Source organism: Carassius carassius, chromosome 8 (genome assembly GCF_963082965.1).
Source record: "Carassius carassius chromosome 8, fCarCar2.1, whole genome shotgun sequence".
NCBI lineage: Eukaryota > Metazoa > Chordata > Actinopteri > Cypriniformes > Cyprinidae > Carassius > Carassius carassius.
This window is the reverse complement of record NC_081762.1, coordinates 24259047-24271768: the sequence shown is the minus strand read 5'-3', so window position 1 is coordinate 24271768 and position 12722 is coordinate 24259047. Positions and strand designations below refer to the sequence as shown.

The 12722-nt window shown below is 37.9% G+C and overlaps 3 protein-coding genes across 4 annotated transcripts in view; 2 read left to right on the top strand and 1 right to left on the bottom strand.

Moving 5' to 3' along the window:
- The first annotated feature begins 552 nt into the window (after positions 1 to 552).
- Positions 553 to 3427, top strand: LOC132145600 (uncharacterized). Its single transcript, XM_059556736.1, has 4 exons — positions 553 to 709; positions 834 to 2370; positions 2492 to 2684; positions 2827 to 3427. Exons 1-4 carry the CDS (start codon positions 562 to 564, stop codon positions 3070 to 3072), a joined length of 2124 nt encoding a protein of 707 aa, XP_059412719.1. The 5' UTR covers positions 553 to 561; the 3' UTR covers positions 3073 to 3427.
- A 518-nt stretch (positions 3428 to 3945) lies between these two features.
- On the bottom strand, positions 3946 to 5240 carry LOC132144773 (forkhead box protein H1-like). The gene is made up of 3 exons (XM_059555343.1): positions 5064 to 5240; positions 4705 to 4800; positions 3946 to 4624 (listed from the first exon to the last, which is right to left on the bottom strand). Exons 1-3 carry the CDS (start codon positions 5196 to 5198, stop codon positions 4055 to 4057), a joined length of 801 nt encoding a protein of 266 aa, XP_059411326.1. The 5' UTR covers positions 5199 to 5240; the 3' UTR covers positions 3946 to 4054.
- Positions 5241 to 9861: 4621 nt separating this feature from the next.
- The window catches only part of ptp4a3a (protein tyrosine phosphatase 4A3a), a 31034-nt gene continuing 28173 nt past the window's right edge, over positions 9862 to 12722 (top strand). Inside the window, exon 1 of one of the 2 annotated variants that reach the window (XM_059556733.1) lies at positions 9862 to 9978. The gene's annotated coding sequence lies outside the window, so the exon portion shown is untranslated. Of the gene's footprint in view, positions 9979 to 10364; positions 10481 to 12722 lie in introns of those variants that run through there. The other variant, XM_059556734.1, reaches the window with a different exon arrangement.

Below are 12722 nucleotides of genomic sequence, written 5' to 3'. Positions count from 1 at the left end.
CCTCTCTGCTATAATAGTTTTGCAAGATGGCGGAACTACATGGAAGCCTCCGTCGACCTACCCGTCCCATGTATATAAAGATAATAAATTCTTCATTTACGAAGATTAGTTTAAACATTGGCATAGGTATTTGTACACCATTGAGGGCATATTTATGAATAAAAATATTGATTTTAGATAATAAAATACCTAAAAAGTTACTTATTGTCCCTTTAAAACTTCTCTTTTGTTGACAAGCATTTCAGGAAAGATGGGTGATGCCTAATGCATTTACAGATTTACTCTAAAGCCCCAAATTGGGATCAGATGCAGAGATGAGATCTGCACTTGACTTTGAGACAAGCAGCGCATATATTTAATTAAATCACAGCCTTTGAGATTTGACAGTGACAACAAGACAATTCACGATTTCAGTTTCATTTTGATTAACTGTGCAGCCCTAAACCATATATTGATCTGCTTTTTAATATAATCTAACTGTACTTAACAGTTAACGATACTTATGTTTTGCTTCTTGCAGAGGAATCGCTAGAATGGGAGATTGAAAAAGTGGAGAAATCCATGGTCAGCATGGAGTGGCTGGAGGACTTGCAGAAGATCGTTAATGAGTTTCAGGCCAATATGGTGTACAATGTGAGCCGCCTTCGAGAGAGCTTCAGAAAAATGCAGGAGGTTGCCTCGAAAAAAGTTCTGACCGTGAAGGCAAAAGGTAAGTTAATGTACACACACACACCATCATTCATTAAAAAGCATTATCTGAATCACTTTGGCTGCAGTGTGATCTAAAATGCTGTGTCAAGGAAGCTTACAGTGTACAATGTGTTGGTTCTCAGGTAAACCAGGAAAAGATCTGGATGCCAAAGTAGTTAAAAGCATTCAGTCTCTGCCGACTTGTCCCACGGTAGCAGAATTGAAGGCAAATTCAACCGCTGCATCAACGTACTCATCAAACCTGATCAACGCCTTGAATAGCATCACCAAATCATCCTCCTGCAGTCCAGCCACAAGCAAGGCACTAAAACTATTGGCAGCGACCATTGAAAACCTCAACAAGGCATTTCAAGATCACTGCTTGGAAATTAAGACTCTAAAGACACTTCAGAAAAAGAGCAAGGTGGTTCAAGATGTGAACAGAGACGTCTTAGTTTCTCCTGTGCACCAAAATGGATCTGCAGGTCAGCAGCAGAAGGTGCAAAAATTGCCTGCCTTTCCTGTGAAACCCAAGGCAGATGATTTTGGTTTCCCTCAGGTCAAAGAGCTTGTACGGGAGACAAAAGTCGAAGTGTTGCCACTAGATAGACCAGTGGTAACATTAGACACAGCTCCAAAAGACCTCCAGAGTCTGTCTGCTGATGGCCCGTTTCCTCCTGGCCTTGCCAGGACTTTTACTCTCCCCAAGATCACACGATCTGTTGAGGAGACAAAAGTTTCCACAGAGCAAAAGGCAAACGTCAAATCATCTGAAGAGACACGAGTTGATGCAGAGACAATGGAGATAACAGAGACATCATTTGAAGAGACAATGGTTCAGAAAAACCTTAAGTGTCCATTTCCTAGTAGCATCCATCGTCCGTCCCCCATCAGATCTTCTGCTCTTCCTCAGATTTTGCAGTCTTTGGAGGAACCAGAAGTTGATACGGAGACAATGGAGATAACAGAGACACCATTTGAAGAGACGATGGTTCAGAAAGACCCCCAAAGTCCATTTCCTCAAAGCTTCCATTGTCCGTCCCTCGTCAGATCTTCTGCTCTTCCTCAGATTTTGCAGTCTGTTGAGGAACCAGAAGTTGATACGGAGACAATGGAGATAACAGAGACACCATTTGAAGAGACAATGGTTCAGAAAGACCTCCAAAGTCCATTTCCTCAAAGCTTCCATCGTCCGTCCCTCGTCAGATCTTTTGCTCTTCCTCAGATTTCACAGTCTATAGAGGAGACAAAAGTTTGTGCTATGTCAGCGGAAGAACGTCAGAGTCTGTCTTCTGTCCACACCCGTCCTTCCTCGTCTGTGAAACTGCCCAAAATTCAGACTCCAGTAAAGCCTTCACTTCAGAAGTCTGAGAAACCCGAGACTCGCAAATATGATTCTGCAGTCTTGGGCAGCATTGAGGAGCAGTACATGAAGAACAGCGAGGAGGACGGAGACAAACTGCTTCATGCAAGCATTAAAGACCCATCGTTCATAATTGACATCAAAGCTCAAGAAAACAACCTCCAGCAGCTGGATCGAGCTTTTCAAAATAACAACATTTCCTCTGAAATGTACAACCTGTGCAGAGGAACCGTCAATCAGACACTTAAGAGTGTTGAGCTGCGTCTTGGATGTCTTTTACGGAGATACATCAAACATGTCCAAATGAAGCAATTAAGGTAAGAAAAACTTCCTTTGGCTAATGGTTTATTTGATTATATGTTTTGTGGTAAATCATTTTATAATGTGCCATAAAGAAATTCTCATTTTGGCTCATTGCATTTTTTCTCTGTTATACAGGAAGATGCTCGATGGAAATTTCAAGGCGACCAGAAATTTAAGGGATGGACTGGAGTTCAAAAAAGTCCATTCTCAGCTCTGCAAGTTTGACCGTTTCCAGCAGAGTGTGAACAAAATCTGGGACGCCAAGCAAGCCTCCACCGATGAGACACGAGGACTCTGCATCGCACGGACGGCCCATTTATACCAGCAGGTCAGTATGAATTAGACAAAATGGCATTAAAGCATTGATACTGAGTCTTACATTAGTTTGTCATGTTCTAATAATGTAAACAACATTAATTATATGGCAGATGTAAATAATAATATAAAACATGTTGTTGTCCTGCCTACAGGTGAATGCGGTGCATGGCCTACATCTGACAGGCATATCATTTGTGCAAAGGCATGTATCACTGCCTCTGCTCACTGTGACACCCGTGCGGTTCAGCTCCAATTTGTGTCGATCTCCTCCTCGTGGACCGCAAACTTCACCGAGCAGAGCCAGTCCAGCACGTCATCCTCAAATCCACCCCAAACCTCTGCACCACACGACCAGGAACACACCAGGCAGTTTACTGAAGATCAGTCACATTCAATAATGATGGCCAGTGTCAACATAATGGCTTGTATCTGAACCCAAGAACAGATTACTGAAATGTCACAAAAGCGAGGACGCATCAGGAACAGACTCTGGAAAAACAGAAGCACCGGCCTGTAGACATAGGAAGATGGGTTCATTTACATTTGTTACACTGCACTGCTCAGTCAGCGGTTATTGACATCTCAATGTAGCCATTGATTGGTTAACCCATATTAGTGATTTCAAGCTTTGCCAGAGTCAAATAGCCAATGTTATATTAAGGAAGAGCTATGTCTTAATCAGTGTGTATTTTTGTTTAAGCTTATATTGTAATAAATATATGAATAAACATATAAATAATAAAAATGATAAATAATAAAGATATGAATCTCTCTTTATTGCTGGGCACTTAAGTATTTTGATCAATTGATCGAAGTACACCACTGATTAGATTTGGTTGTGTTTTATGGCCTGTAATAAAAATTTATTATATTTCAATGCTTATGTTTGTGTATTATAAACATTAAAATAAAAAAAAGCGTGTGTACATCTGGGAAAATGTGTGTGATGTGTAAATAAGTCTGATGATGCTCAACAAGTCAGGTTTAATATTGCCATCTGCTGGCGCTTTTGAAGAACATTTAGACAAAAGATGTAACTATCCCGGTTTCAGTTTTTTTTTTTACTCTTGATATTAATAATTTCAGGTCTTACTATCTCTTGTCTGTGCGAGAAAAAATGTTAAAGTCATTGAAATCATGTAGAAATATTCAGTTTGAGTCTTTGTCCTGCACAGGGCAATGTGGCAATATTTTGAAATGAACAGTGAACTCGTTACACATTATGAGAACGTCCTGGGAACGTAACATTTCTACACAGGGCAACACTTCAGTTTAAAAACAAACTGTGATGTTTTATTTGGAAAATAAGAAGTTGGCAGATGTTTTCAACAATGCAAAATAAATCAGTAAGATATGAACACGAAGAAAAGTAAGTGCAGTTTACATGTAGGCCCAGTTTACATTTGAGGTGAACTGCCTGATGCTCTCAGATGCGGAACAATAGGACAGGTTAGAAAATGAGCACATCCTATTGGAGGATCCACTGGAGGGACAGCAGCCATCATTCATTTGTCCTAAACTGTAAGTAGGAAAGTAAACGTGTGAATATGATCCACTAAAATCGGCGTATGAAGTCTGATGGGGCCAGTCGCATGTTTTCCTCTTGAATGCCCTAACAGGATGTCCATCTGCGAGGCCCACAAACTGGTTTTCCAGGTTCCTAGTTTCAGAAAGTACATGTGTGTTCCTCAGGGGGGCGCTGCTTTCCCTCTGCAAGAGGGACTCTATTGAAAACGAGCTGATAAACTTCTTTTCAGCCTCGGGGCGTTTGAAGCTCGCCCGGTTTTTCGTTTCATTCTTCACAGAAGACATTTCCATGCTTTCATAAGAGTCAGGGAGGACGTCGCGCAAAGCACTGAAGTGTCGTCGCAGTATCTTCGGAGTGAATTTACTTTCATCCACTTTCCAAAAGTTGCGCTTTGCATTTGGGCACTCCGGATTCACAGGCACCTGTAAATGTGAAGGCACAACAGCATTATAGAAGTAGCCTAATAATAACAACACGAGGAAGAAGAGGAAGAATCGCGTACCTTTACAAAGCACCTGTTCGATGATAAACAGACTCTGATATTATTCTCAAGGCCTTTTCTGTCGCCATCCACAAATATCGCCACCGCTTTCATTAACTGATGAAGGAAAAGATACAGTCAAAATATCAAATACCAAAATATCACAGGTTAATAGCCTAGCCTATGTGTCTGATTTTGCTTTATTTAACAAAGCACTTAAAGTGCGTCATTGCTTTTCAAATGAAATAGGCCTATGATAAAAGATGGACATTATTAAAAAATGTTTGCATTCAATTGTAAAATGAAGAAACCAATCAAACACATTTCTTAGCCAAACTATCCATTGAGCGCATTGTCAGCTGTAATACATTTGAGCTTACCTCGTAAAACGTCAGTTTCTTCTCAGGAGCGTTTTGAATGACATGTGCGATCAGACCCAGGTAGGTCATTTTGTGTTTGGAGTATCTCTTGTATTTTCTCCTGACCAGCATCATGTCTGCGCGCGGCCGCTGCATCTCTGACAACAGCTGAATCTGAAGAGCGATGAGGGTCTTGCCCAGAGTTTGTGGCCTTTATATGAAGCACAACGGCTATAGAAGAGGCAGATGGCCATTCCTTGTTAATGTCTCTTTTACATAATTGATGGAGGTGTTAAAGGGCGGACATGCCTGGACCACCGCAGTCAATCGGCGATAACTGTTTTATTATAGGCTATTGTATAGGCCTAACATGAACAAGCATGAAATAAAGAGTTTAAAGATATGAATAAATACACTTTAAAAACAAATACGTCATGTCATGTATTTCAATATAAGGCTATTTAACAAATAAACAAGAAAACATATATATATATATATATATATATATATATATATATATATATATATATATATATATATACAGCAAGCTAATCATTTTAGTTTAAATAATAAATAAATAAATAAACAGTTAAAGAAATAGCTAAACCTGCTCATGCACAATATTTTATATCATCCACTTTCCAAAAGTTTAATTGTGCATTTGGACCCTCTGGATTTATCCAGAAAGTGAGAGATTCGTAATAAATAGCCAGGAAGAAGATTGGCTACATACATACATTTACACAACATTGTTTGATAAGGCGTTAAGTAGACTGATATTATTTTTGAGGACTTTTCTATCCCCATCCACAAATATCACCACTATTAACTGCATGGAAATACATACAGTTAAGCTAAAATATTGTTTTACACATTTCCGATTTTCTTAGTTAATGCTCAATAAATAAATACAATAAATATATATTTTATACATATAAGTTTATTAAATGTTTCATTTAATAATTGCATTATTTGTAAAAATTGTTAGTTTAAATAAATAAACAGACCATAATGCTGTTATATGATGTGATATATTCTTTGGCTTTCGGGTGTTTTCACACAGCATTTTTTCCTGTTCCAAAATTTGTATAACTTTATTACAAGCAGAATGATGTAGACAATCACTAGTTTTTCACTAGTTAACAAAGAAATAAACCAATTGTTTCAACCTGGTACAAAACTGTTGAGTTCCCAACATTGTGTTTATAGTCATGAGATATGAATTCACACATGCCTTTCACGTGCAGATGAAACACTTAAGACAGTGGTAACGAGTCAGTTCACAACCTCTTTAACAGATCATCACACTTAGTTAATATGGGGAAAACATTCTCTTAATCTGGTTATTAATAAAGATGCTATTTGCTTAATATGACTATATCTTCTAACAGTTGGAAAATGTTTATATTTACATGTATGTGCTTTAAGTTTATTTCAAATTATGTAACATTCTTTGCTCAGGACCGCTTTTCCAAAACACCTTTATATATATATATATATATATATATAAGCCCATGGACTTTCATTGAGGGGTGAAAACTTTTCTGGTCTTTGCATAATACAGTATTTGTTCATGTAGCTATTTTATTTACATATTAGTTACCCTGTATACTATAAAAACAACATAAAATACAGTCTAATAGCAAAAACTGTTGGTCATTTTGTGAAGTATATAATCTCAGTCATATCCCACATATTATATAGGGTTGTGACTTACAATCACTTAACCCTCTGGCCCTCTTCGTTTAGGAGTCACACTTGCCTCCTTCACAGTCAAAAGTGACAGAAGCCCTGAAATGTAACTTTTTTTATTTTCTGGAAAATCAATGTAATATATTTTTGTTCAATAATATTTTTTTAATTATTATTTCTGATTTTGATGGAATTTATCGATATTATGCAATATTTATACAATTTTAATTAGCTATATTCTCCATTGCAATGAATATTTATTGATTTAAAAAAGTGAGAATTGGGCCATCTGGAGGCACTAAAAAAATAAAAACTTGTGTAATGTTGTGTAACCTCTTCTATTAGCAGCACCCTATAGAGAGAGAGAGAGAGAGAGAGAGAGAGAGAGATGCTTATTGATTCGTTTTTTAGACATAACTCCTTTTGTTAAGGTTTTGCATATAGATATTATCTAGACATTCTAATTAAAGTAGGCTACTTTTTGTCAAGGTTTAGATATCTTTGGTTAGATAAGTATCCGGTTTTCTTTTGTGTCTGCAGTTGTTGAACTAATGTTGTGGTAAATTCACCTTCCTCAGGCACATCCTGTTTATTCTTGTTCACAAAATAGCTTTGTTTTGTCTTGCTATTTCGACGATTTGAGACGTCTAATGTGTTCATGACTTTCAGATAAAACATCTGGTGAAACAACTTGCTTTATGTTCAATAAACGCATGGATACTTCAATCAGTGATTATCGTGATAAAAGATTTGAAATCCCGCTTTAAGATTTTACCCTGGCCCTGTTTGGCGCTGTCGTCATGTGGCGGGTCATGACGCAGAACGAGATTGTGGGAGGACCAAATAATCGAGAACGTGGTAGGCAGTTCAATTCATTTTACAGTATCGATTCATTTGAACACATAATTTTTGATTCATTCATTTTAGGTCCGATACAACAACAGAACTGACTCACAGAGAACATGTTGATACATGTTGTGGAAAGGGGAATTCCCACAATTTTTATTTTTGAATGTTATTATTTAAATTTATTTAGTTGAGGTAGCTACTCTAGTTTTCATTTAGGCATAATGGCTTTGTGTTTAAACTATAACATTCGCTGTGTTTTCTGTAAATTGGAGCATTATTCTACAACCCGAATTCCGGAAAAGTTGGGACGTTTTTTAAATTTTAATAAAATGAAAACTAAAGGAATTTCAAATCACATGAGCCAATATTTTATTCACAATAGAACATAGATAACGTAGCAAATGTTTAAACTGAGAAATTTTACACTTTTATCCACTTAATTAGCTCATTTAAAATGTAATGCCTGCTACAGGTCTCAAAAAAAGTTGGCACGGGGGCAACAAATGGCTAAAAAAGCAAGCAGTTTTGAAAAGATTCAGCTGGGAGAACATCTAGTGATTAATTAAGTTAATTGATATCAGGTATGTAACATGATTAGCTATAAAAGCTTTGTCTTAGAGAAACAGAGTCTCTCAGAAGTAAAGATGGGCAGAGGCTCTCCAATCTGTGAAAGACTGCGTAAAAAAATTGTGGAAAACTTTAAAAACAATGTTCCTCAACGTCAAATTGCAAAGGCTTTGCAAATCTCATCATCTACAGTGCATAACATCATCAAAAGATTCAGAGAAACTGGAGAAATCTCTGTGCGTAAGGGACAAGGCCGGAGACCTTTATTGGATGCCCGTGGTCTTCGGGCTCTCAGACGACACTGCATCACTCATCGGCATGATTGTGTCAATGACATTACTAAATGGGCCCAGGAATACTTTCAGAAACCACTGTCGGTAAACACAATCCGCCGTGCCGTCAGCAGATGCCAACTAAAGCTCTATCATGCAAAAAGGAAGCCATATGTGTACATGGTCCAGAAGCGCCGTCGTGTCCTGTGGGCCAAGGCTCATTTAAAATGGACTATTTCAAAGTGGAATAGTGTTTTATGGTCAGACGAGTCCAAATTTGACATTCTTGTTGGAAATCACGGACGCCGTGTCCTCTGGGCTAAAGAGGAGGGAGACCTTCCAGCATGTTATCAGCGTTCAGTTCAAAAGCCAGCATCTCTGATGGTATGGGGGTGCATAAGTGCATAGGGTATGGGCAGCTTGCATGTTTTGGAAGGCTCTGTGAATGCTGAAAGGTATATAAAGGTTTTAGAGCAACATATGCTTCCCTCCAAACAACGTCTATTTCAGGGAAGGCCTTGTTTATTTCAGCAGGACAATGCAAAACCACATACTGCAGCTATAACAACAGCATGGCTTCGTCGTAGAAGAGTCCGGGTGCTAACCTGGCCTGCCTGCAGTCCAGATCTTTCACCTATAGAGAACATTTGGCGCATCATTAAACGAAAAATACGTCAAAGACGACCACGAACTCTTCAGCAGCTGGAAATCTATATAAGGCAAGAATGGGACCAAATTCCAACAGCAAAACTCCAGCAACTCATAGCCTCAATGCCCAGACGTCTTCAAACTGTTTTGAAAAGAAAAGGAGATGCTACACCATGGTAAACATGCCCCGTCCCAACTATTTTGAGACCTGTAGCAGAAATCAAAATTGAAATGAGCTCATTTTGTGCATAAAATTGTAAACTTTCTCAGTTTAAACATTTGCTATGTTATCTATGTTCTATTGTGAATAAAATATTGGCTCATGTGATTTGAAAGTCTTTTAGTTTTCATTTTATTAAAATTTAAAAAACGTCCCAACTTTTCCGGAATTCGGGTTGTACTTAACAATAAGCTATAACAATCAATGTTATAAAACAAAGCAATTATAGGTTAAAGACAGCCAAATAACGGTTAATGCAAGTACAGCCAAATATTTAAAAAATGGTTTGTTTTAACCAAAATAAATTAAAATATGAACAAACTTTATAGACATGTTTGGATATCCGTCCCAGGATGTACAGCCTACATAACATTTCAATGGCACATAACGTTTATCTTGTTACATTTTTAAGATCATCTGTTTTCGCTATGTTTTACGCAACAAATCTTATAGTTAAAAGTTTTAATCATATTGCTTCATTCATTCGTTGAATGAATCGAGCGTTATCAAGGCTTTGTGTAACTCTAGCAGATTGATCTGGTTGAATCATTTGGATTCGCGAGTCGGTTCTTTTGATTCATGGAGAATAACGTGTCGAACCGAACGATTCGCTCGCGAATCATCACTACGATCGCATGGCGAAGCTTGAATCACTCAGACACTCAAGATTATTTGCAGGAACCTTTCGGTAAGTAAAACCAAGACGTAATCTTTCGCATTCTTGTTTTAGTAACCGCGCATAAACCGATGAAAATAGACTCGATGAAGGACCAGAGAGTCGTGTATGACGAGCTTTTAAGCTGATTGTGTGGCTGAGGGTGTTGCCCAAACCGGCTTTCTGTCGGAAATCACGGTTGGCATTACTATCAGAGTAGGTTTCGATTATTTTACTTGAGAGTAGTGTAGATGTTAAGTATAATTTGCCTAAAAAGCGATCTGTGGTTTGAATGTGGTATTTTGTGGTATATATAACGTTAGAGACAAATGTCTGGAAGGACCAGGATAAACTAAATGTTACAGGATGTTACTAAAATAACAAAGGCTATATACGTTTTTTCTATTAAAATAAGGTTAAAATAGGTTGTTTTGTCAGGTTACAGGCCAGTTTCCACGGTTTAGGGCGACATCTTGTCATTTTCTGTCCACGTCTCTGTATCGGTAATGCTCCAGATGGGAAGCTACTGTTTGAGGTTAGGTTATAAGACTGAAAAGAATTAGTCGTATATGTTTTTATTTTATTCATCATTATAATAAACCTTATGTGTATTAGCTTCATTGTAAATGGAATACTCTTTAAGAATAACGTATTTTTATCCACATCCCTTATGTGAAGCAGATCTGGTTAGAGTGCATTTCAACCAGTCACCCACATCATAGATTCACATTTTAAGGATTTGTGCCAGTTACATAAGTCTTTTTTGACTTTAGAGTGACGCTTAACAAGCTAATTCCTTCTGTTATTGAATGATGACTTTTTTTGGTATGGATTGCCAATGTGTTTGTTTTGGCTCGAGCTGATGATTGATGGGGAAAGTAAGACACTTATCCAACTGGTCATTCACAAGTAAAATTGCTAGACACTAAATGATGTGTGATAAATCACAATTGACTTTTGTGTTTGCACTTTTAGAAGAGGCATAACATGTCATTTCAATTGGCATGTGGTGTTTCTTTACAATATGTGATGCAAAGAATTCAGTTTGTTTTATAATTTTTGGTTTTATTCAATCATAAATCATGTAAGCCGTCATATCTTAGTCAAATGTCATTCACATGACTACACTTTCAACTATTTGCCAACTTTGTTTGCTAGTGTTGCAATTTAAAAAGACTTCTGTAGAGATCTTTTTCATTCCTGTCTCACATGTTTTACTTTAAAGACTTGTGGCAAAGCAGATCAGCTGTTTTCATCAGAAGTACATCACATTTGTGCTCCCAGCCCATAAGTGATGCATGTGGTATTTCTGTCTGCTTTGCACATTGTGTTTTTCATCCTCTGCAGTGGATCTCTTATGTGGTAAGAGAAAGACCAGCGAATTCTCAGGACCAAGAATCCTGCAGAGCTTTCCCCAAGAGGGTCCTGAGCCTCAAATAAATACTTCCACATGACCTTCAGTCCGTGTGCCAGAAAGAGCTGTTTCTGCACTCTCAGTGACGTACAGGATTCCTTGAGATGTCAGCCGACTGCTTATTTTGCAGTGCAGTTTCATCTATATGGGTCTCCCCTTATGTTCGATTCTTTGGGAATTTTACTTGCCCTGGGCTGTGGTCTAAAAAACTTGACCGCAAGGTTGTGGGGTGCCAGGGAAATTTAGATCACATCTGCCAAGCTGGATGACTATGACCAGGCACTAACTTCTTACATGAAGGCAAAGTCACGTGGAGCTCTTTCCTAAAGCGCCAAAGGTCGTTCTAGGAGATGGCAGGGGTTAAAGAGCTCTTTAAGCCTAATCATATCCGAAAAATCTTTGTGTATTCTCTCTAGGTTTGGGACTTTAATAGCAGCCCCTGTAGAATGAAAATGAATAAACATGCTGCTATCTCCAGCTTTGAAGTATTTGAAGTAAGTTGATAAGCATCAGCCAGCACTTGACCCAAACCGGATTCGGGTCATGCAATTATCTGTTTGATAAACAGTTGTTAGCCACACACAGTGTGCCAGGGTGTATGCCAACTTACATCTAGCTGCAGGTGTTTTAGACTCATTTATGTTCCAGATGCTCCTCATTTATGTGTTTATTAGATGCAACTTTTGTGGTGCAGAACATTTAACATGCATAACAATTAAAGTAGCCTTAAAATCCCATTAGCTAAAATCAGACAGACTAGAACTATTATAAATATTAACTTCTATTGGCATTGCATGAATCCATTCTTGTGCATGATAACTTGCACAAAGTCTTTTAAAATGACTATGATTGACAGTTTTTCTCCGGTTTAGTTGCTGACGCAAAGCTGAAGTGGTTTTGCAGGTGGTTTGTCTGGTGTTCGTTTGTGTGTGAGAACTCACTGAAGCAAGTATTCTTGCAGGTGCGCATGAGCTTGACGGGTGCAGATGTATTAAACTGTGGAACCATCCAATTTCACACAAACAAATAGCATCACGCAAATCTGCACATGCACACTCTCCACTCGACTATTCATCATGTCAAATGATGGACTTCTATTGTGCGCTTAGTTACTGGTAATCTGCCTGTTAAAAGAGAACTAGTTAGGGACATTTTTTACCAAATTGGAAGTGGATTGACTTCGGCTAACATTTTCCAAGAATATGTAATGTAAAATATACTAGGTTGTAGTTTTAAGATAACAAATAATTAATAAATGACCACATAATAAGGCTTTAGTTTTGCTTATCAGATTTAAAGGTGCACCAAGCGACTTTTGCCAAACAATGTTGATATTTGAAAGCACCTAAACAAACACGCCCAT

Excerpts from the sequence above, each read along its gene's own strand:
- LOC132144773 (XM_059555343.1), bottom strand. The coding sequence starts at position 5,198 with ATGCAGCGGCCGCGCGCAGACATGATGCTGGTCAGGAGAAAATACAAG. Across the intron at positions 4,801-5,063 it reads AGAAACTGACGTTTTACGAG|TTAATGAAAGCGGTGGCGAT; the intron begins GTAAGCTCAAAT and ends TTCCTTCATCAG. Across the intron at positions 4,625-4,704 it reads CGAACAGGTGCTTTGTAAAG|GTGCCTGTGAATCCGGAGTG; the intron begins GTACGCGATTCT and ends TCACATTTACAG.
- LOC132145600 (XM_059556736.1), top strand. The coding sequence starts at position 562 with ATGGTCAGCATGGAGTGGCTGGAGGACTTGCAGAAGATCGTTAATGAG. Across the intron at positions 710-833 it reads TCTGACCGTGAAGGCAAAAG|GTAAACCAGGAAAAGATCTG; the intron begins GTAAGTTAATGT and ends GTTGGTTCTCAG. Across the intron at positions 2,685-2,826 it reads CGGCCCATTTATACCAGCAG|GTGAATGCGGTGCATGGCCT; the intron begins GTCAGTATGAAT and ends TCCTGCCTACAG.